Source organism: Argiope bruennichi, chromosome 9 (assembly GCF_947563725.1).
Source record: "Argiope bruennichi chromosome 9, qqArgBrue1.1, whole genome shotgun sequence".
NCBI classification, from domain to species: domain Eukaryota; kingdom Metazoa; phylum Arthropoda; class Arachnida; order Araneae; family Araneidae; genus Argiope; species Argiope bruennichi.
The window spans coordinates 29,558,285-29,582,638 of record NC_079159.1 but is presented as its reverse complement, the minus strand read 5'-3'; the positions used below and the strand labels follow the sequence as shown (position 1 = coordinate 29,582,638).

At 29.3% G+C, this 24,354-nt stretch overlaps 2 protein-coding genes across 2 annotated transcripts; both read right to left on the bottom strand.

The window, feature by feature from the left end:
- Window positions 1-1,141: 1,141 nt before the first annotated feature.
- On the bottom strand, window positions 1,142-11,954 carry LOC129985107 (serpin B4-like). Its single transcript, XM_056095018.1, has 4 exons — window positions 11,774-11,954; window positions 6,850-7,113; window positions 3,523-3,965; window positions 1,142-1,704 (listed from the first exon to the last, which is right to left on the bottom strand). Exons 1-4 carry the CDS (start codon window positions 11,804-11,806, stop codon window positions 1,179-1,181), a joined length of 1,266 nt encoding a protein of 421 aa, XP_055950993.1. The 5' UTR covers window positions 11,807-11,954; the 3' UTR covers window positions 1,142-1,178.
- Window positions 11,955-14,910: 2,956 nt separating this feature from the next.
- LOC129985108 (intracellular coagulation inhibitor 2-like) lies at window positions 14,911-18,501 on the bottom strand. Its single transcript, XM_056095019.1, has 4 exons — window positions 18,482-18,501; window positions 17,189-17,453; window positions 16,634-17,076; window positions 14,911-15,448 (listed from the first exon to the last, which is right to left on the bottom strand). Exons 2-4 carry the CDS (start codon window positions 17,438-17,440, stop codon window positions 14,911-14,913), a joined length of 1,233 nt encoding a protein of 410 aa, XP_055950994.1. The 5' UTR covers window positions 17,441-17,453; window positions 18,482-18,501.
- Between the last annotated feature and the right edge of the window lie 5,853 nt (window positions 18,502-24,354).

The following is a 24,354-nucleotide window of genomic DNA, read 5'->3' as shown; positions in this document are numbered from 1 at the left end:
TATCGACTTTGAATTTTTTGATGGTTGCGATATTTCTCTATACCAAGTATACGAGAAAGTGTAAAAGGAATTACCTTAGTTGTTCTGTCTGTCTATTTATGAACGAAACAAATTTTTCGATATCACAACAAAATGTTTTCAGCTAAACAGAAGAAATTTGATTTGCATGCTTTGCAGCAAATGTGCGATTCTGTTAAATATGATTTCTATTAAATTTCGAAAGAAATTTATACATAGAAAATTTGTCCATGTGAATGAACATGATGGCTAGAAAAAGAACAACTATAGGAACTAGATAATATAAAATGTAATACACAGATTTTGCACCTAAAATTTAGATATATATTTAATATTGAACCAAATCCATCAGTTGTCTACAATCATACTGTACATTTTCATGCATGTAGGAAAAAGATAACTCAAAAAGGCTGAGATAAATGGAATTTGATATGTGATCTTGTTACTAAAATTGTTATTTTGTGCCTGCTTTTGTTTTAAACTGGTTGAGAGAAGGCATTTACACTGCGTATACCGTTTTCTATATATTATGCTACTAAGAACAAAACACTTACTTGCTGGGAAATAAAAATATCTATATTTACGGCTTTGTCTAAAGTCCATAATTTTTGTTTTTGAATGGAGAGCGGGAACAGTTTTTTTAGGGTAGTATGCTAGGGGGTTTTAGGCAAACCACTTCAGTTAACTCTTTCTAGGACCGTAGGAAGTATGCTTCCCACCAAATTTATCAATCTTTGTATGAAATTATGTAGGTTAACAAAAGTTCTGACAATTTTTTTTACAAAGACAGAAACTTAGATGCTTCAGTTCTTTATCTCACACAAAATGATGTGTCTTGGTTTGTTACTTAATTATTAATTAACCAAATTAATTAATTAATCAAATTAAATTTATCTAATAAGTTAAATGAATCCCTTTTCTTATTCTAATTTCAAGCCTAAAAATATTTTAACATAATATGACTAGAAAAAAATGGCCCTTTAAAGGGTTGACTTTTTCTTGTAAAATTTATAAAATTGATATAGATTGTGCAATTTGTTTCGGCGAAACTTACTTGAGTTCCCTGCATGAAAAGCTTCTATATATATATATAAAAGCAATAAATCAAAATGACGACTTTGAATGAAATGGAAATGAAATTTATTTCCACGATATCAATTTTACAAGTTATTCACATGTCCCATGAATAATATCATGTTGCTACTCTTCTCCACAATGGCAAAAAAGAATGGATGATCTGCTCTGAAATGTGGAGATTTCATTCTGTCTATGATGACCCCTGTCACAGCAGCTGCTTCGCTCCCTTCTTCGTTCACTTCGATGATTGCCTTGTGGCGAATTTCACTGACGAATGCGCCATCACATTTAGTCATTCCAGAAAAGTCAGCATCTCCTTTAAAGATCTGATTGGCGCCAAGAGCATGCATTTCATCGGAGAGTTCCTCCTCGAAATCTAGTTTGAATTTTGGCAAAGAGACATCTATCTTGGTTCGCTCCAATTTTTCTTGGATATCGGCCAATTTTTCTGGTGTCAGACTGTCTTCAAGAGCGTGGAGACCATCTGGTTCATTCGGCAACAGGATGAGCATGCTGACATTTCCTCCTTTGTAAGGCAACTCTAGTGCGTGGTAATCATCCGTGGAATCACTCAGGAAATAGGATGTCAAGTGCATAAGTGGTACCTTTCTGAAAAATAAATAACGTTCATTAGTGATTGACATATTTAAACATCATATATTATCTAAAATTAGACATTCAGCTGACCTGGATCGCTTGATTTCTCTAGATAAACAAAAAGGTCGGATTAGTTCCGTTATATTAACTTCCCGTTTTAAAGCTACATTAGGGTAAATTTGGTAAGGAACGTAATTTGAACCGCTGTCAGATGAACGAGGATGACAACTAAGTTGGCACGCCCTTTCCAAACTTCCACAACACACCAGAGGGACCGCATTTGGTCCAGACAGATTTACACAAGAACAGATTAAAGGATGGTTCTTCAGTGGAATCGTGTCTCGAACCTGTAACTTTATCTGGAGTTACCACCAGACCACTGCGGCACTATAAAAGGAGTCGCAAGAAAGAATTTACTGCTAGTTGGATACCTGAGAATACTGGTTGTATTTAATTTCAATTAATTATGTTACGCATAATTTGATGTTAATAATTCCCTAAATAAAATATGTTCAAAGCTCAAATTAGAATGGACTTTAAAGTCGTGTTATTTTAATATCCTCGCACTTATTCTTTTAGAAATGTACGTGAAAATTTCCAATGATATTACAATAACATTAAGTGTAATTGTCAAGGTAAGCTAGCTTCTAACCGTTCCTTGACTTAAATGGTATTGTGACTTCACGTTCAAATTCCTTACTTACAATGCTCAAACAATAAGGCAAAAATCTTTCTTCTTTCATTTCAACAATAGATGAAAATCGATATAATAACGAAACATGGAAACGGTTTGAATTTATTGCAAATATTACATGAAAATACAATATTTTTGGAAAATAAAGTGGAAATTATCATCGTAAATACAGCATAAAATATTTTTAACAAATTGGCATAATTCAGAAGAAATTGTATATCATTTAAATTGATATTAAAAATACAATTTCTTTTAACCTTTATATAATGCAGATTATATTAAATAATAATACAAACTATATAAATTATATTAAATAATAATGCAAATTATATAAATTAATATAATAATATATGCAAAATTCATATTGTTACAAAATTTTTCTCTACAAATACCGCCAATAAATCGTAATGACGCAGCACATTTAATTGCTAGTTCAGCAGCTTTGTTGTTGTTTAATCCTCCAGTTTCTCTACGTGTCGGCGACTCCGACTACTCTCACACACCACTTCTGACGATAGACACACTTCTTCCCTGCAGCTTCAGAGTGCCTGTCTTTTATAGCTCAGGGAGGGGGGGGCGGAATCCTCCAGACCAATCAGTGCGTATCTGAGTGTATCTTGGTTCCTACTGGATGGATCGTGAAACTTCTCGAACTTTCCAGTATGATTCATTTAGTCGCCAAATGTCCGCCAAGCTCTCAAGTTATTGACGCACAGGACAGATCTTACAAAGGGTTTTAACGGTTTTTCCCAGGATGACACTATTCGTACCGGGTAGCAAAATTACAAATTTATAACAATATTTAAACAATAAGGTGATAGCGCGTTTATTTGGAAGATAACTCCTAGTTGCTTAAATTATTTTTCATATATAAACAAAAAGTAAGAGTATGCATATGCTTTCCTAAACAAAAAATATCAAAAATCATAAAAACGTTAAATTTATTTAATATAAAATACGAGACTGATTATAATATATGTGTGAGAACTAGTCTCAACTTTTTTGTCATGTTATATGACATTCAAGTTCAATGAAAAGATCACTCATTACCGATTCATCCATTAGTAACTTCATATGAAACATTACATGTTAAATAAATATCGATTATAAACTTTTATAAAGATATTCATTCTTACTTTGCTTCTGATTCCAGACCGTTATTGAGAAAGATTTCTTCTGTTGTTTCTTCAGGATTGAACTGAACATGCCATGTCCCTTTAAAGTAAACAGCATTCAGCAAAACCATTAAAGTCGATGGACTCAGATCATCGAAAAGTTTATCTATCTTGCCATTAGTCTTTTCCCTGACCCAACTGTTGATTTCTTCCACTATTTCGGTAGCATCTGTTGAGAAATTCACATTCCTTACAGCAGCTTTGTAAAATTTTGCAACGTCGTCTCTGTAATCCTCAAGTAATTCGAAGAACTTATCGATGAAAATAGCATTGGCGGCCTTTAAAACATATCCAGCAGAGGAATCTGTGGTGTCTAAAGCTCCGCTTAAGAAACGGTTGAACGTGTCTTGGACGAGATCACTCGGTAAATCTGCTTTGTCGTAGCCCAGAACGTTTCTTAGTTCCTAGAGGATATATTAATTTATAATTTAACATCTGCAAGTTTTTTCTGTAAGCAATGCCACAGAATGCCAATATAATCAGCATTCAAATATAAAATAATTCTAATTAAACACTATTTCATATAATATAAGCTAAAATTAAACAAAGCTAATTGCAAAAACCATAAAGTCAGCAATCAGTATTCATTTCCCTATGTACAGATTCTTGATAAATAATTAAAAAAATAGCAAAAAAAAGGAGAAAAAATAAATTAAATTAATAACATAGCTTAGTACAACAAAATCATAAAACATAATAAAGGATCACAATAAACAGAAAATGGGGCAAATGCGCGATCTTGTTAGCGCATATAGTAAAGTTTTTTCAATACTCTTATATACATACTATAGTCAATACAACGCTGTCTTTTTATTGCCTCCGCATGCCTTGAACATATTAAAGATAATGGGAACGAGTCTAAAAAATCTCAAAGGTAATTACAAAGTCTATAGGAATTCCTTCCCAAATTCCTATTTCTGAAGGTAATACAAAAATAGCACGCTGTTCTTCGTAGTACAGCGAAAATGGAAGAGTATGCAATTTTGGCATATTAAATTTCAAAATAGGAGCATTGATATATAGTTTAAAAATACTGTGCAAAAAAATTCATTTTTTTAAATCAGGGGGCTTTTGAATTATTGTTATCATATACTCGCGAATATATTGATCGACAGATTATCAATTCTTTAATGGATTTGATCTGAAATTTAATACACATTTATAATACTGACGATAAAATTATGTACAGCATTTCTTCCACCTATTTTTTCATGTTTTTGATTTTCGTTTTGCATACACATGGACAGACAGATTTTGTCCAAATTCTCGGAGTAATCTAAAAATTCGGTATTACGACTACATACTAAACTTCTTCTAATTCAATGCGTTCTTCAGATATCCCGCTCACAGACATATACCTCTATTTTTATTCGTATTTAAATGCATGGCGACATAATTTCAAACACGTGTTTATCTTAATCAGGAAGTTCTGAAGCGGGGACATTCATCAAAATCGCAATATGAATCTTTGACAATGAAAATACTTTCTCTTTCTGGATCCGATAACATTAAAGATATTACTATAGAACAGAAAATCTATATGAGAGAAATGTAAATTAGAAATATGTTTGTATTTTATAAATACGTAACAAGTATAAAAATCGGGAGTGAACTTCCTGCAACTTTCTCGCCTGCTTTCTAATTAAAGTGTAGTCTCCCCTTCACTTAAAAATTTTGATGTTGAACAAAGAAGTCTAGAACGCCTTAAATACTCAGATTTTTAGTTTTAGAGTCACTCATATGAGAACTGGGAGCGTCATAGTATTGTGAAGAAAGAAACTAGTATGCAATTAAAGTAGCAGCGAATTTTCTCAATTCAAAGCTACTTTAAATGTCATTACAAAATAACTAAATGTACGTTTGAAATTCAGCCAGCTTTACTTTAGCGTAAATAAGTATTTACTATGAATTAATGTCATTGCGTTTGATTCGTCGTTAGTTATATTTCCTGAAATCTTAAAACATGCCTAAAATTTTACAAAAATTTCAGACAAATCTTTCCCATCTCTTAATCTTTTCATTTACTATTTCCATACTAGAATCATATAAAGGAACCAAATTTAGCTATTATTTGTCCATTTTTTTCCTTTGTAATAATTGGAAAAGACAATCAAAAACATTTGGTATACGATCTTCACACCAAATTTGTAGATATTTAAATTACACTTTGAACGAAATCCATTTCCAGTGTAGGTCTGTCTGTCAGGCTGTATGAATATAAATTGGTATTATAACTACAAAACGAAAATATCTAGATAAGATAAAATTTATTTCATAAATTTAGCATTTTAAGTGTATCAAATTCAGAATCAAATCCAAATTTGATTCCGAATTTGGATTTGATTTTTTGACAATTGACTGTCTATTAGTATGTACTTTCTTGTGTAAATAAACTCAGAGTTATGACATCAATATGAAATTTTGAGAATCCTATAAAGAATTGACTGTCTGACTGTCTATACCTTCTCGTGCATATAAACGTGATAATTCAAAAACTCGATAACTTAAATAAACGAAATTTATTATGTGAATTTTTTACTACAATTGTAATTTAATGTCAAATTTTTGATTTCATTTGATCGGAATATAATGCATCAAAAATATATATTCGAGTTTTTTTGCACTTGCATATTCAACACATCTCAAGGATTAATTTTAAATATTGCACGCTAATGAACTTTTATGTGACTATTGTTTTCCAATTGCATATTATTAATAATTCACTACTACCTATTTTCTTTACTATATAATGAAATAGGTAGCTCCTATGGGTGAAACTCCGAAAATAAATATCGGAGTACTCATGCTACGCATGCCCTTGTCCAAACATCACAATTTTATACGGGAATGAAGAGAATGCTGTTTGTTTTAGTATCCTGAGACCACTTTTCGACGATTCTATCTCTCTGAGAGACGCAAGAAGGATGTGCGCATTTTCGGAATTTACTTTATTATCAAATATAAATATCCCCTTCTTTTCGTCTTTCTTCTCATCCCTATTTTGTCGAATTAAACTCATCCTAACGCATGCACAAAATCCCGGGGGGTCTAAAAATTCGTCGACGAACAATAATAACCTTCATAAGAGAGTATGTGAGAAAATTTCAAAGAGACCACTCCCACTAGTTGTATTAAAAAATCAAGACATCTTTTATTTATAAATAATCATTTTTTCAGATTAATATGAAGGTCGTTACTTTTTAAATGAATTTTGCATTCGATGCTCTCGTATGAGAACATTGACTTGTGAGAGGTTAAAGCAAGCAAATAAAATCTCTGGCAACTCACCTCGGCTGTGTCTCCTCTGGCTCCACGAAATAGCATACCAAAAGCTGTGGAGATACTCAGAGGTGAGAAGAATACGTTCTTTGAAGAATTAGAGACAAGTTTCCGATGAAGATTAAAAGCCAACTCATTGTTGGCTATGGCTAATTTTTGTATATTTTCTGTATCCTCCGCTTGTGAGTTAGGAATCGTTCCTGCAGAAGCGAATGCAATAAAAAGGCCAAAGAATGAGCTGAAAATAGTGATGCTGATCATGGTGTAATAAATCTGTAGAAGAAAAAAATTCAATTAAATCAAAAAGATAAAAAAAAATTGGCTAAGAAGCCATAAAAAATATTGAGGATTGATAAATATGCATTAACTAAAATACTATGCATTTCTATTAAATTTGTGCTCCAATACAGAAATGAATGCCTGGGACCTCTTTTAATAACTACCCAGTTTAGATTCATATTTCAACACATTTTTCGCTCAATAATGTGTTAATAATTTATTTCAGTTTGATTTTTTATTTTAATATATTTGAAAATCTATATGCTTTTATTAATTTTTTTAGTATATTTAATTTGGAGAAAAATTGACAAAAATGATCAAATCCTTTAAATATTAGCAATAATTATCAGTTAATAATAATCTTACTTATAAATAAAGGTATTTTATTATAATGATATATTACAGAGGAAATCCTAAATTTTAAACAAAATAACATTAAAAATCATTATTTTCTGTGATCTATCAAGTTAAATATACCAGAACCAGTTGAATGAATAATCAATGTTCCAGTAGGAGTGTATTGGAATACACAATCAATTATGTTTCTTACAATTGCATTGAATTGTTAAAACATAATTTAATTATTATTTTAATAATTCAAAGCAATGCACATTGTAGTCTTAATATTTTGTAATTCATGCAATTCATATTTTTTTACAAATTTATATATTTGACAATTAAACTAATAATACTTTTTAACTTTAACTAGAGCCATTGGGCTTTCGGCACAGCAGCACTAGGCCTATTCTGCCAAGTTAGAAATCCGCTACAGGCTGTTAATAACATATATATTATGTATAGTTAAATACTTGTTAATAATTTTCATCTTAAGCCTTAACTGTACATTTTTACTATCTCGTGTACTTAGTATAGAGGAAATATAGTAATCTGCAAAAAATTCGAACTCGAGATTTGACGCATTTTTTCGTGTCAAGTCTTTTTGAATTCGAAAAAACTTATTTTTTGCATTATGCCTGTTTGTGAAAACGATAACTCAGAAAGTCTTTTTGTTAGGCGGGTGAAATTTAGTATATGGACTTACGGCTATATGTGTAGAAAGTTACCAAATTTTGAACTAAATCCATTCACTTTAACTCTGTCTGTCCGAAAAATTAACTCTGCCTGTCACTGTCTCTCTGTACCAGAAACTTAGTGACTACAAAAACCAAAAAGTTAGGTTAATAAAATTTGGTATACAAGTTTATCATTTAAAATATAGACTCCTATCCAATTTTGAATCAAATCTGCCAAAAACTTTGCCGTTTGTAGATATGCATTTTCGCATGTATGTAAGCTCAATTATTTAAGTGAATGAAATTCGACATATTCCTTGTGACTTGTCATTACAACTATAATTTCTTGATAAATGCTGGTGCCCATCGGTAGTCAAAAAGGCATCTTAAAAACATATTCTTGCGATAGATTCAGGAAAAATGCTAGATTCTCGGCAAAGATCTATATTTTATGTCATTCCCCAATACTATACAATAGACTTGCATTCTCCACCAGGGTCCAAAATTTTATAGGAGTAAAGTTTGTTGAAGAGTATGCGAGAAAGTTTCGGAGAGACCCCTTCTACTGGTTTTTCTCATATATGAATCATGAGATTTCCTATTCAAAACATTTTTTTTACAAATTTCAGCATACACATACACACGCGCACGCACACAATATATATATATATAACATTATTTTTGGTTGAAGCAGAGTGCAGGTTTGAAGACATAGACTAAACGTTGTATTTTTAATTCTCTTTAATATCCATCTCGGGAAAGCAATTTATTTACAAGCAGACGCAGTGCGGCACAAAAGCATAGGTAAGAAAGAAAGCAAAAAAGGGACGAAACAAATGATCACTAGTCTTATATAACATAGGATTTCCGGCCAAGTGTCAATTCAATACATATGTTGACCTTTGACACCTTTTTAAGGGCACCGAAGATATCACTTTCTCTTGATACGTAGTACTGATGGCGCATTATTTTTACAGAGGAATTAATTAAACCGAAAGTGGAACTGGATCACGAAATAAGAGAATATTTTTAGAATGAAGTTATAAAGGCTAAATTAAAATAAAATCTTGGAAATTAATTAAATTAAAATATCATTACATATATATATATATATATATATATATATATATATATATATATATATATATATATATATATATATATATATATATATATATTGAAAAACAAAAAACATGTAAAAGCTTATATTCTCAAGCATCACTAGCATGAGTCTCTATTAGATTAATTTACATTTATTTCTGTAAAGTAGTATTTTTTTTAAAATCCTATTTCTAACGAAAAGCATGATGTAATTTTTAGAATATTCAAGTTCAAGGTCGTTCAATATTTTATTTTATTTTATTTTCATTTCAATTACATTAAAATGAAATAAATTCAATGCAATTATTTAATATAGTTTAATATATTATACTAATTTTCCATAACTTTATTTGGAATTCCTTTTTTAGATGTCGATTTGTGGTCTATAAAACTGAATATCATTTCATCATAATACATTTTCTGTATTGATAAAAAAAAACCCAAATCAATAAAAAAATATGTTACTTTAAAAGTAAAACGACTCATTCTTTCTATATAAACTGAATTTCTACTCAAATATAATATTTAAACCCTAAAATTGCCCATTATTAATAACTCAAATTTTGACCAATTTCGATGACGAAAACGCCCCAGTTCTCAGAATAGAACTAGAATATAGTAAATATTTAGCATATCTAATAAAATGAACTATTTTCTATTGTAAACAGTTTGATTAAGCTGAATTCATCATTAACATGAGACACAACTCTGTCACGAATTTCTTCATAAAACTTTCCAAATTAAAATACAAGACAATATTGATCTAAATAAAATATTTCCATCACTTGCAATAAATAATATGTCACAAAATTCGATAAACTCCATTTTAAATGGAATGTTTACAGATTTAAAATATTATTTCTATCTTGCAAAATAAATGAGGGACATTTAAATTGATTAGCTATGTCAGCAATTATTGCCATATCTCTGCACATCTTATTTTACAATACGTCTCGAAAATGGAGCTTTGATAAAAGTAGGCAGCTATTGATGTCTAGATGTTCATGAGCTGTCATAGAAAATAAAAATTAGTACAATTAATGCAATACTTGGCAGTATTAGATTTTTTTTAAGGCTTGTCATAGAAAATGACGTACAGTGACCAAATTTTGTTTTTAAACTTTTCTCAAAAATAGAATATGTGGAGGTTCAGGAGACTATTGATGGCATGTATCTAGATGTACATGAGCTATCATAAAAAATAAAAATTAGCTCAATTATTACAATACTTGACAGTATTAGATTTTTTCAAGGCTTGTCATCGAAAATGACGTACAGTGACCGAATATTTTTTTTAAAATTTCTCTCAAAAATAGAATATGTGGAAACTCAGGAGACTATTGATGGCATACTTCGGTTTCCTAAACTTTCATGTGAAATAAAAATTGGTAAATTCAGTACACTTATTGAGATTGGGAAACTATTTATTTCCTCTGTTTATTTTAAATATAAATTATTTTTCTAATGAAATACTTATTTATTTTGTTAAATTCTTCGTTTTCGAATCTAAATCATGACAAACATATATATGAATCACATTAAAAAAACAAATCATGCGTTCTTAAAACTAACAAAGCATGTACTTAATCAATTCAAAAAATCCCTCTAAACTTTCATGTAAAATAAAAAAAGTGATAAATTTGGTACACTTATTGGGGCTTGAGAATTATTTCTTTTTTCTGTTTATTTGGATTATTTTATATCGATTATTTTTCTAATGAAATATTTGTTTAGTCTTTTAGATTCTTCGCTTTCGAATCTAAATCATGACAAACATATATATGAATCACATTAAAAAAACAAATCATGCGTTCTTAAAACTAACAAAGCATGTACTTAATCAATTCAAAAAATCCCTCTAAACTTTCATGTAAAATAAAAAAAGTGATAAATTTGGTACACTTATTGGGGCTTGAGAATTATTTCTTTTTTCTGTTTATTTGGATTATTTTATATCGATTATTTTTCTAATGAAATATTTTTTTAGTCTTTTAGATTCTTCGTTTTCGAATCCTAATCGTGACATGCATATATTAAAGAAACAAACTGGTACTCTTAAAACTAACAAAGCATATAAATCAATTAAAAAATTTTCTCTAAAGTTTCATGCAAAATAAAAATTTGTAAATTCGGTGCACTACTCAGAGCTGGGAAGCTATTTCTTTCTTCTGATTATTTTAAATATGCATTATTTTTTTAATGAAAAAGTTGTTCAGTTTGTCAGATTCTTCATTTCGAATTTAAATCGTGACAATCGTATATATGTATCATATTAAAGAAGCAAACTTGTGTTCTTAAAACTAACAAAACATATACTTAATGAATTCGAAATTGTTTCAAACGGATGGCTTAGGTATCAGCAAATGGATTGTCAAGTATCATATAACTATAAATTAAAAATAACTCGTTTCACTAAATGATAATAAAAGAAAGTCTGGCCCATTAAAAGAAATCTACATTTGAATAAAAGAAAGCATTTAATCGAAAAATAGCAGAATCATTCATTATAAGAACAACGCTCACTAAAGAAAGTACCTTACCTCTTGGAATCCAAGGTGAAACACTGGCAACATAGAACCAGTTTTCCTTTTTATGTAGTGTTCTCTCGTAAGAACAGGTGACAAAAATAGGAACTGAAAACTGCACTACTCCAACTTTTGATTCAACAAGCTATAATCACTACTTCTCTCTGACGCACTAGTTGTTGCTTTCAGTGCGAAATATGATCGAGCTCTGGTCTATTGATGGTCTGCTTTGACGTGTTGGAATTATCACCTATGTCACGGGTATTTCCATCGAGTAAACGTATGCAGAAAGAGAGTAAATCGTAACTGTAATCCGTTTTGAGGTGAGTAAATCCATTACTTTAATTTCAAGAAAAAGTATCTTACTCTTTTATTATTAGACTTGATGAAACATCTACAAGTCAAACTATTTTCTTTCATAGAAATAAGTTGTGGAAAATATTCTTTCTTTTTGATTTTGTAATGAATTAAAAAAAGTTTTAAATTATATTAGAATTTATAATTATTGTGTAATTAGAATTTATGTTATTTAGCAACTTAAAATTATGTCACGGGTATTTCCATTGAGTAAATGTATGCAGAAAAGGAGTAAATCTTAAATGTAATCCGTTTCGAGGTGAGTAAATCCATTACTTGAGTTTCAACAAAAAAATGTTTTACTCTTTTTATTATCAGAGTTGATGAAACATTCGCAAATAAACTTATTTTCTTTCATAGAAACAAGTTGACATAACAAATGTTCTTTCTTTTTGATTCTGACCTAAATTGAAAAAAGTTTTAGATTATATTAACATTTATAATTATTTTGTAATTAAAATTTATATTTTTTAGCAACTTATACCTGCTATAAATCACAGCTTCGTATAGGTTTTTGTGCAATTTTTAGTTTTGAAACTATACTTTGAACAAGTTTACGGAATATTTTATACTTCAAATAGTCGTGGAGAGATAGATATTGAACAAAATCTGATTCAAATTTATTTGGATGATATTAGAATTTATTTGTTTAAAACAAATTTGCATTCTACAATAACCTTACATGTTCGAAAATATATCTTCTAAGCAAGGAATTAATTTTCTGCCGTTTTAAACCCTACTATAATATTGATTAGTATATTTATATACTTATCAAAAATTAACAGCCTTTAAAAATACCATTGCATTTTAAGAAAGAAAGATGGATTAAAGTTTAATTATTTTAAATTTTATATTAATTACTTTTTATTCGTTGTTATTATTATGTTATAGTTGCTAGTTTCTTTCTTATTATTACTTTATTATTGTTATTATTTTCTTACTTATCATTATTATTTATATTAATTTATTAATTTTTGCTCTTACTTCATTATTTCTTATCATTTTTGTACCATGATTGTGACAATAATATTCTTGATATAGAAAATTTCCACCCTGTCAGAACAGTGTTCTGTGCTTCGAGAATAATAAGTTTCCTAGAAGCACACAAAAATTTTAATACAAACTTTTATTAATATATTAAAACATAGAATTTTTAATTTTACATATTTATTTTTTTTCAACTTTTTATCTTTAATTTGTGAATGATTAATCTATCATAAATCTATCGTTATCAATTTTTAATATTCTTTATTAATTTTTTCTCGAATTCAGTGCCAATTTATCCACTAGTATTGAGTCAAATTTTCTAACAGATTAATCGTTAATTAAATTATGAAAACACTACAATATTATATTGGAGTCGGGAAATAAATAATTACATTTTTAAATATCTAGTATATCGGGAAGTGAACGTCCAACTTCTTACATATTTTCATAAATCGGTTTCCTTGTACGTGTTTAAAATTGCTAAATTGTAAAAAAGGTTAAAACTTAATAATCAAAAAGTTTTGTAAACTTCTTTTGCGGTAGTTTACACTGAAATTTTTAAGTTTCATTTTTGTTTTTCTTGTTACAAACTGATTCAGTATTCTGCTCTGTTTCTATCTGCATTGTTTCTATTTTTATTTAATTTTCCTTTTCATGCGTTATTTTTTTTTCTTTTCTTGTATCACTATTTTTTTCCATGTAATGTTATTTTTTATTTTCGTTAAAATCGTTTTCTTTTTTTTCCTTTCATGCATTATTAATTTTTTCTTTTTACACATTGCTATTCTTCATTTTATTATCTTGCATTGTTATTTTTATTTTATTTAAATCCTTTTTTCCTTTATTTTCTTTTCATGCATTATTAATTTTTACTTTTTCTGCATTGCTATTTTTTATTTTATTATCTTACATTGTTATTTTATTTTATTTAAATTCAGTTTTCCTTTTTATTCTTTTCTCATTACTAATTTTTACTTTCTATGCATTGCTATTTTTTTATTATTATCTTCCATTGTTATTTTTATTTTATTTAAATTCTTTTTTCTTTTTTTCTTTCCATGCATTATTTATTTTTACTTTCTATGCAATGCTACTCTTTATTTTACTATCTTGCATTGTTATTTTTAATTTTATTTAAGTTCTTTTTTTCTTTCCATGCATTATTAACTTTTACTTTCTATGCATTGCTATTCTTTAGTTTAATATTTTGTATTGTAATATTTTTTCCATTTTCATATATTATAAACATATTAGTTAATTTCAAATTTTCTTGAGGTGAGAGGTTGCAGTGGTCTCTTCGAAGCGATTTGTCTCTGGACATATTTGAAAATATTCCCGAATATTTTGACAGAAAGGAACGAAACGTTTCTAGTTGTAAGGAATAAGGGACCGATTATTAAAGTTCGTCTTTGCAAATACGAAAGTGATCAAGTTACAAAAAAAAATCAGTATATACTACAGGATTTATTATACAGATAATTACAGATTTCTCCAACTATCTAAACGCAAAATTACTTTAATTCAAGGGCAACAGTCAGTTAAACCACAGCTGTTTTTCCTTACAAGCATTCAAGTCAATTTGACTTCATAAAATGAAAGAAAGAAATATGCAATTTCAAAATACCTTTAAAAATATTTTATTATATTCACACTAAAAATTACATCCTTTATTTGTGTTAAAACTCATTTCAATAACGAAAATCAATTTAAGAAAACACAAGAATCAAAAGTATTGCATTCAAAGTAAAGACATTATATCTTCCGAACTATTTTTATCAAAAATTTGATTTTCAGCTTTTTGAATGCTTCTATAGACTATTAACACGACCCAAGAACAAGATCAAGTTGCTTCTCTTTTCAACAATAGCGAACAGGAAAGGATGGTCTGCTCTGAATCTTGACTTTCCAAGGATCAGACTCGTCTCTTCTGCAATGATCTCTGTCACTGCCGCTGCTTCGCTTCCTTCTTCATTCACCTCGATCACTGCTTTGTGAAAGACTTGACTTACGAACACGTCCCTGCTTTGGGTCATTCCTGAGAAGTCAGCTCCAGTCCTAAAGATCTGATTGGCACCAAGGGCTTTCAGTTCTGGGGAGAGTTCTTTCTCCAACTGATATTTGAATTTTGGCAACGAGACATCTACCTCAGTTTTGTACAGCCGTCGCTGGACGTTGGCTAATCTTTCAGGAGTAAAACTCTCTTCTAGATCATGGATTCCATCTCTTTCATTCGGCAGTAAGACGAACATGCTGACATTTTCACCTTTGTAAGGCAACTCCAGGGCTTGGAATTCATCGAAAGCAGCATAGGGAAAGTAAGAAGTTACGTGCATCATAGGTACATTCCTAAAAAGAGGATTCTACAATACAATTTCTACAATAAAATTTTTAAATGTTTTATTTGCATTTTTGTATTATTTTTTAATAAATACTTAAATATCTATTTATGTATTTTCTTAATTTCTGTCAAAGCAAGATCAATGCAAAATTTAGATAATTTTTCAGGTTGATTTCTCATTAACTCAAAATAGTTTAGAATAAAAGATTCTATTTTGAAATTTGTAAAGAAATTATTAGAATTGAAAATTTTGAAATCGTAAATAGCTAATTCCTAAAGTAACCTGATGATCTTTTATAGGAACATTGGCACTTTCATAAAAAAAGGAACGTCGTCATTTCTAACATGAAACTTTCGAAATGCTATATCCAATTTTATTTTCAGCACATTTATTTTCTATTAATATTTCAAATATATATATAAATCTCTCTCTCTCTCTGTATATTTTTAATTTTCAGTCGAAGAATAACAATACAGAATTTTGAAAATCTTTCGGATTGGTTACGCACTTTAAAATAACAGATTCTGAATTGAAATTTGTAAAACTGTTATTAGAATTCAAAAATAACTGATTTCTTCAGTTATCTGTTGATCATTATTATTCACTCTAGATATAATAATTATCCATTATGCCAATGGCACACTTTTTTTGCAATTAGTATTACTGTTTTTTTTCTACGCATGCCGTCCCAAAAATTAAACTAACTGTATTCCCCAAAAATTATTTGGTTTAAGATTATTAAGAATTTTTTTACTGGTGTGAATTTACTTTTAATGAAAAACAACTCCCATGAGTACACGTTGCCTATATGTTATTGAAAATACCTATTGTGTTATTTTCTGAGTAAAAAATAATTGCGAATTCTTATTTAAAGCTTATGAATATAAAACTGCGATAATTTTTTAATTATGTATTCTGAAACAATCATATTTCATAAGTATTCGATGAGGAAATTTTTCTTTTTTTATTTTGGAAGTTCTCTTGATGGGTATGTGTTTTAGCAACATTATACAAAAATAAAAATTTGTATCATGAATTCCTGGATATATACAATCATAAACATTAAATTTTTCTTTTGGCAATAATAGAAAATTAGTTACTTTACGAATTAAACTGATTTACTGAAGAACAATATGTTTCTAAAAATATTATATAAAAATACGTTTAGTAATTGCATCAACACATTTCTTACCTTGCTTCTGATTCCAGTCCATAATTATAAAAGACTTCATATCTTGTTCTCTCCTGCTTGAACTGAGTCTTAAAAGCTCCTTTGAAGTACACAGCGTTCAATAAGACGAAAACACTAGACGGGCTCAACTCGTCGAAAACCCTATCGATCTTCCCATTCGTCTTCTCCCTGACATAATCATTGATTTCTTCCACGATCCTGGACGCTTCACTGGAGAAATCCACATTTTGTACGGCTGCTCTGTACAACTCCCGGATGTTGCGTCTGTACTCCTCAAACATTTCAAATCGTTCATCGACAAGTAAAGCATTAGCGGCGTTGAAAACGTATCTGTCTGTGGAATCTCTATTCTGTAAAACGGTCCTCAGGAAATGATTGAAAGTGCTGTAGACGAATTCGTCTGGTAAATCTGCTCTCTCGTAACCTAGAACCTCTCTTAGTTCCTGCAATCAATTAATATAATAAAAACCCTACAATCAATTAATATAATCAATAAATTAATTAATAAAGAGTTCAACCATTTATGTCCTTAGATTCAAAATCATTGATTCTGACCTCAGCTGTCTCTCCTCGGACTCCATAATAAAGCATGCCAAAAACTGTGGAGATACTGAAAGGCGAGAAAAATACATTTCCTGAAGTGCCAGATGCGAGTCTTCGGTGCAGGTTGAAAGCCAACTCGTTGTTCGCCAACGCCAATTTTCGGAAATCTTTTTGGAATGCATAATCTCGATTGGATATTATTCCCGCAGAAGCAAAAGCAACCCAGAGGACAAAGAAAGAACCGAAAACACTGAAACTGTTCATATTGGAGGAAGCTCTGGAAAAAAATACAAGTGAAATAAATTTAACTAAACTAATTTTTTTAATATCTTGATTTCACTGTTCCATTGTGCATGGAGTTTATGCAAGAATAGTTCATGGCTTTTAGTATAAAAGTTAAATCTTTTTACTTCATTTGAAAACAAATATCAAATATTATCTTTTCTAAATGCGAAAATAAATGAGAATTAGTATTCATAGCTTATTTAAAAGGAATTTGTAATGCAAGTTTATATTTATTCGATGAAGACTATTTTAGTACAGGGTAAAAAAATGATTCACAGTATTCTATCCCAAATCCTACCAACATCATCAAATCTTGGTCTAAAATTGTAAAAAGTGTTCCTTTTAGTCTTGAAGATGATAATAGTTTTTAGACTACTAAATCGTGGATATCTATCCTAGTTCGTATGAACTATTTAAAAAAAATTCTATTAGTGAAAGCGTCTTAAGTAGTGCCTGATTCAGTTTTTACGTATGGAAGCATGCACTTTTCTAAAAGAATTTACGGTAAAACAGACGGCCTGAATTCAACTGAGTATTCTTCTTCAAACTTTTGAATCCTGTTGTTTAAGATTACGATTATAGGACAAACTCCAAGACTTTCCTCTTCCAGTTCAAGTAGTTCAAACGGTCCACGGCTCAGTCCACGTGCAGCGGAAAAATATATCACGGTATATTACATACATATGCATACAGAAAATATCATTAATTACAGTGTTATTTGAATTTATTTTAAAATAAATACTTTTTTCTACTCGTTATTTACTTAATAACGTAGAAAATTTTTGCAAATGTACAACTTTATTTTAAATTAGAATTTATTCAAATACCAAAACTTATTAGACCCCTCACATTTCTAAACTGAGTGGAAAGTATTTAAAATTTAAAAGGAAGATCTCTTTACAGAATATTCAAATTAATCAATCAAAATAAATACACAGCAACAAAAAGCATCGTTCTAAAAGTATTTTGTCTAAAAAAAATCAATGAATTATTTCTATAATATTTTAAAAAATTGCTTACCTTGAAGAATTCAAGACAAAATGTTAACTGCTGCGAATTTGTTTCCCATTTTATGTAAAATTTATTCGGAAATTTGGCTGTAAGAAACAGATGGGAAAGGGGGAAAAATTGGAATTTCGATACGATATCTTTTAACGCAATATGCAAAGTATAATCACTATTTTCTTAGATATCATTTTCCAAATTTAGTAACAAAATAGATGAAGAATTTTTTCATAGTTTGTTGTGACGGGGCTAAATGAGAAAAATCATTGTCACGAGGAATGTCTTAAAAACAAGCAGATGTGGATTTATCCCATACAATAATCTCTCCCAGGATTAAAGATATGAATATTCATTATCCCATGTTTCAAGGTTATTCTGTAATATTTCAGAGATATAAGTCATATGAAATTCATAAAAAAATTGAACATTACAGGTATGATAATTCTTGATATCTGTAAAAAAAACCCTTATAAAAAATCAAATCCTTACATTCTTCAAATTTCTTCTAAAATTTCGATTGTGTCTTTTTGTAATAGATTATGAAAATTTCAATATGAATACGTATACTTCTCGACAGTATATTCAATCAATACTTATAAAACTTAATAAATATTTTTTATTAAAAATCAATAAATTTAAAATTTAATAAATATTTTTATTAAAAAAATCCATACATTTAAAATTCAATATATATTTTCATTAAAAAAATCAATACATTTAAAATTTAACAAATATTTTTAATTTCATCAGTAAAGAATTTCATTGAAAGATGAGCGTTTTATCGAAATGAATAAAAATTAAAATTGCTTCAATTTCATAACTATACGCAGAAAAAAAGATCAGTTGCTTTGTAATTATACATTAAGTAAATATTTATGCAATTTATTATAAATGAATATTATTATATTAAAATTATATAATTTATTATTTTTGTATTAAAATTTATATTATCCTTAATTTCATTTAATATTATTCACACGTTTATGTTTAAAAAAAATAATACATTCATTATAATTTTTATTAATTTTTCGTATTATTTTATTGAATGTTATTATTATTAATTATATATTTATTTAAATTTTTATTCAGTGTCTCATCAAAAAATTTTACGGCTTAGAATAAATTTGAGTTAGCATTTTTATTATAACTGTAATTTATTTCTGCAATAGCAAATAATTATAAAAGATTAAATTTAAATAAATTAGCAATAAACGATATATAAACTATCTACTCATTCTGCAAATTTTAATGAACTAACTTTTCTTTGAAAAAAAAATGACACCGAGAGATTTATAAAAAGATATTACTATACAAAATATATATAAATAAATATCCAAACTTTCCAGGGCTATTAAAAGAAAATAAAACATATTGCAACTTCATTGTACAGTGGAAATCGAAACTAGATATAGGAAGTTTAAATTCAACATAATTATAAATGTCCAATGTGAATTCTTAAATAATTGCAGAAATTATTCCGGTGGAATGATAATGCCTCTCGCACTGTGTTTGATATGTAAGGTGGCTTTAAAAAGCTCCAGATACATATTTCTTAAGTTCTTAAACATCAGTTAATATTGATAATGCAAACGCTAGCTCACATTGGTGATTTATAACTAGAATTTAAACTTCTAGCTATTTTAGAAAAGTGCTTGAAAAGTTGATTGAAAATTTGTCATTCCAACTACATCCTGTAGCTTAACTATGCAGTCTTAAGAAAGAACAAAAATCTGATATGAAAATGCATACAAAATATGATTTACTGATTTTAAGATGCCATTTATTTATTTATCCTGTGTATATTTTCTCATATGAGTTGTAAACGAAAAGAATAGATTTTGATCGTCACATCATTAACCCCTTACCTGCCACGGGCGTATATATACATCTCCCTAAGTCAATGTGTTAACTGCCCCTGGCGTATATATACGTCTCGCAACTATATACGTATATATACGTGGCACTGGGGACCGAATCTCGCAAGTTATCCTCGGCAGGTAAGGGGTTAAACTTCGAGATTTGAAACAGTGTTTTTGTGCAAGCTGAATTTAAAAATAAAAAGGAAAATATGTTTAAAAAGAGTGTTCTAAATATAACGTTATATGATGGGGAAATAAGGTAAGGGCCTTTTATATCACGATTGTATGCCGTGTTAAAGTTTGCATGAAATCAGGAGAAATAAGATTAACCTACATGTTCTTTTATAAACGCCTGATCCCAATGACTTGATTAGGAACTGAGGTAGATGGATGTAATGTTTGCTATATGTTTCTGATATCTAAAAAAAATTCCCTGTAAGTTTGCATCACCTTCTAGATCAAATTCGCCCACTTATTAACTATTTGTTGCTCTATCTGTGCACGTATATCTGAACGCGATTTAAATCTGCAACACATGAAATTATTAGAACGCGATTAAAATATGCAACACATGAAATTATCTGAACGCGATTTAAATATGCAAAACATGTCATTTGAATCATGATCTTGATACATGATTTTATTAAATCTGTATCAAAATTTCGTACCAATCGTAGAAAACGGAAACGTCAAAATACGTTCTCAAGTCTTCTCTTAATATGATAAAAACCTTTACGAAATGTACAATAATGTGGAAACAAACGAAGAATCCGAGGGGAGAATATTGCCTTTGGTTATTTTCTTATACTCGTATTCGTTTCGGGTTATAGTTGTATTCAATATACGGGCAGTGCAATAGGTAAGTAATGCCGTAAAAGACTTGTCAGTTGTTGAGAAATGTAACAAGGAATAAATAACTGAAATTTATTGATGTCTTCTGCTTTCGCATGTGATTTTAAAGTCTTAAAATGAGGATTAAATCGAATGTGTCTCATTTTTTAAAAATATTTTTTTGTTTGTTTATGATAACATATTTTAGCTATTAAAATATTTTTATGCATATTAACTTTTTTGCGTGACATTTTACTCTTTTTTTCCCCAGATGTTACTTACGGATTTTATTGAGGAGCACTCGACCAAAAACTCGAGTGTTACAAACCTGCCTCCTCCAAGCAAAACATTCAGCAAGAACTAAACGTATCATTTCTAATTTTACAGTCAAAATAAAATTGGGATGATGAAGAATAACTAGATATCTTCGATCGTATTGGCTGATTCCAATTCTAGCAATTTCTTATACTTTAAACAGGTAGCAATAGCAAACTAAATACTCATATAGCACCGAAATAAGGGTAAAAAGCTACTTGGCTGATCATCCATACTCCTGATATTAAATATAAAAAAAACAAGGAAACACTTCACAGAACCTAAACTAGATTTTAAAAATCTATTAAACATATCGTTACCTCTCTAAAAAAACTTTCTTAAAACTTTAGATCCCGTGAACAAATGTTGTGTTCTTTTACCGAGAAGATATGAAGATATGATCATGATACTGGAGAACAGAAAACACTACAGGACATTCCATAAATTTAAAAAAAATTATCCTAATTGTGAGTTACCCCCACTCTCCGTAGCATCCGGGGGAATACAGAATCTTTTAAAGAAATAAGTCAACCGGAAAGAGTAAAACTAAAAGATCCAAAAATATTTTAAATATATCCAACTGAGAATAATATTGGACTATTTTTATCTTTCCTAAATATTTTTTGTCTTTATTTACTTTTAATATGTAATTTTTTTTGTATATGTAAATTTGATATATATTCTGATATTCCATTTTTTTTTCTTTGATAGATCATTATCTCCAAACTATAGTTGGTTTTATGACGGGTTGTTACATCATATTTGTATTCAAGGCCTCAAAATCCAAAAAACTGCTCTAATTGGAAACATCGCGAAAATTTTTCAGATCTCTTTTTAGGAACTATTTTTTACCTGTAATGCCAAATTTGTCCTTAGCATGGTAAGAAGAAAAAGTCCCTGAAAATCAAACAACATAAATATGCTTTAATTTACTTTTTAATTTTAAAATGCCGTTTCCAATATCTGAAACAGACACACCATTGAAAAAGTGTCAGAATTGCAACTGTGTTAATAATGCCGCATTGAAAAGAGGCAGTCGACTCTCCATGACCGAATGGTCATAACACTGGTCTCATAATCAAGTGATTGTAAGTTCGAATCCCGCTAGAGATAACGCGATTCACAGTTTGTGTAAACGTTTAATTCCTTGATTTTATGCTTTCCTTTATTTCATATTCCAGCAGATTCTGGACCTTTCTTTAGTTTACCAGACAAGTGTTCTGGACTTTTCTTACTGTCTCCAGAAAAGTATTCTGGAACTTTCCCTGTAAGTATAAAAGCAGAGGAAGAGTTCAGAGTTGAGTTAATAAATTGGTTTAGCTCTACTTCTTGTATGTGTCATTGCGCTCCGCACTAAAGTACCTACGTGATAATAAGAACATTTTGTTTCGAATTTTCCCTAACGAATTGGGAGAAATTTTACTATAAGAAATTGAAATATTACTGTAAGAATTAAATGCATCTGTTTTGATTATACACTAATTAGGTACAATTAATGTATCGTTGTAATTCCTATTTATTGCAACTTTTGCTCATTTTAATCAATTTACGTAAAAATGCATCATATTCAAGAACTGAAGGCGAAATGTTCGTGATACTGAATTTTTTCCTATTTTATGCATCTTTCAAAATGAATTTCTACGCGACGAAACAGGTGTGGAAAAATCTAAATTCTGATACGCTATCTTCCATCGACTCAGTATCTTCGACCTAGATATCATTTTCCAAATTTAGTGACAAAAAAAGATCAAAAATCACTTCTTTCTCTGTTTTGACGGCTTGTAGCAAGAAATTGACACGCGGAATGTCTTCAAAATGTAGATAGGGATTTGACCCAAACTTTAGACTTTGACAAGTTAAAAGGTGTGAGTATTCAACCCTGAACGTTTGAAAGATAAAAGTTTTTGTCTTATACCGAAATATCTGAAGATTTAAAAAATTTATATTACATAAAACATGTGTGTGCATGCGCGCGCGCGAGCGTGTGTGTGTGTGTGTGTGTGTGTGTGTGACATAACATAACAAATAATTCCATATTCGTTTCTATTTAAAAAGTATTTATGGGGCATGTTATATTAAATATTGACCTCCTCATTAGAAATATATTACATCTTTTCTAAAAAGGCTTTATTGTTGTATTATTTCTTTTTCAAAATAGATGCGGGAAATGGTAAAAATAATTGCGACTGGATTTCGTTGTCGTGTATCAGATTTGGGCAGTATATCAGAATGTCTAATGTCGGATAACCCTAGCTCCCAGAACACTGGTCATTCGCCAGACTCACTGACATTTCGAACGTTACTGTCCTTTTGTTCAATTACCATATTTCTTACAGCATAAATCTGTTGTCTCGCGCTGATTTTTTGAGAAGGGTTGTAAAAGTAGCTGTAGTCTACTTTCTCCATTTGACCATACCATAAAATAAGTTCTGTCTGGAATTAGATAACTTTGAGCTTTAAAATAAAAATTTAGTCGAACTTAAGCACATAAGCTAAACCAATCGGGTTACAGTCATAAATAATATTGCAACTTTTTTCCAAAAGTCTTGAAGTATCAATTTTGGCAACATTAATTTGCTGAATGAAAAGAAAAATCGCACTGGTGTCATCTTTCTGATATCGGAAATGGATATGCCAGTGAATATGCATGCCAGAATTGCAATTGTGTAATAAGAGCATTTCGTTTGGAAATAGTTATTCTAAGAATTAAAAGACAAAATATTACTATTATACATCTACTATTTTGATTATACATTAATTAATTACTTTAAAAGTATCGTTTTAAATCTTATTTATCAAAACGTTTTGCTCATTTTCATTAAATTAAATGGTACATTCAATTATTAGAAAAATATACCTTTTTTAACTTGCTATCTGCTGTGT

Coding starts and splice junctions, on each gene's coding strand:
- LOC129985107 (XM_056095018.1), bottom strand. CDS start 11,806: ATGTTGCCAGTGTTTCACCTTGGATTCCAAGAG. Junction 7,114..11,773: donor TTCACCTTGGATTCCAAGAG/GTAAGGTACTTT, acceptor TTTCTTCTACAG/ATTTATTACACCATGATCAG. Junction 1,705..3,522: donor GGTCTGGAATCAGAAGCAAA/GTAAGAATGAAT, acceptor TTTATTTTTCAG/AAAGGTACCACTTATGCACT.
- LOC129985108 (XM_056095019.1), bottom strand. CDS start 17,440: ATGAACAGTTTCAGTGTTTTCGGTTCTTTCTTTGTCCTCTGGGTTGCT. Junction 17,077..17,188: donor TCCGAGGAGAGACAGCTGAG/GTCAGAATCAAT, acceptor AATTGATTGCAG/GAACTAAGAGAGGTTCTAGG. Junction 15,449..16,633: donor GGACTGGAATCAGAAGCAAG/GTAAGAAATGTG, acceptor TCCTCTTTTTAG/GAATGTACCTATGATGCACG.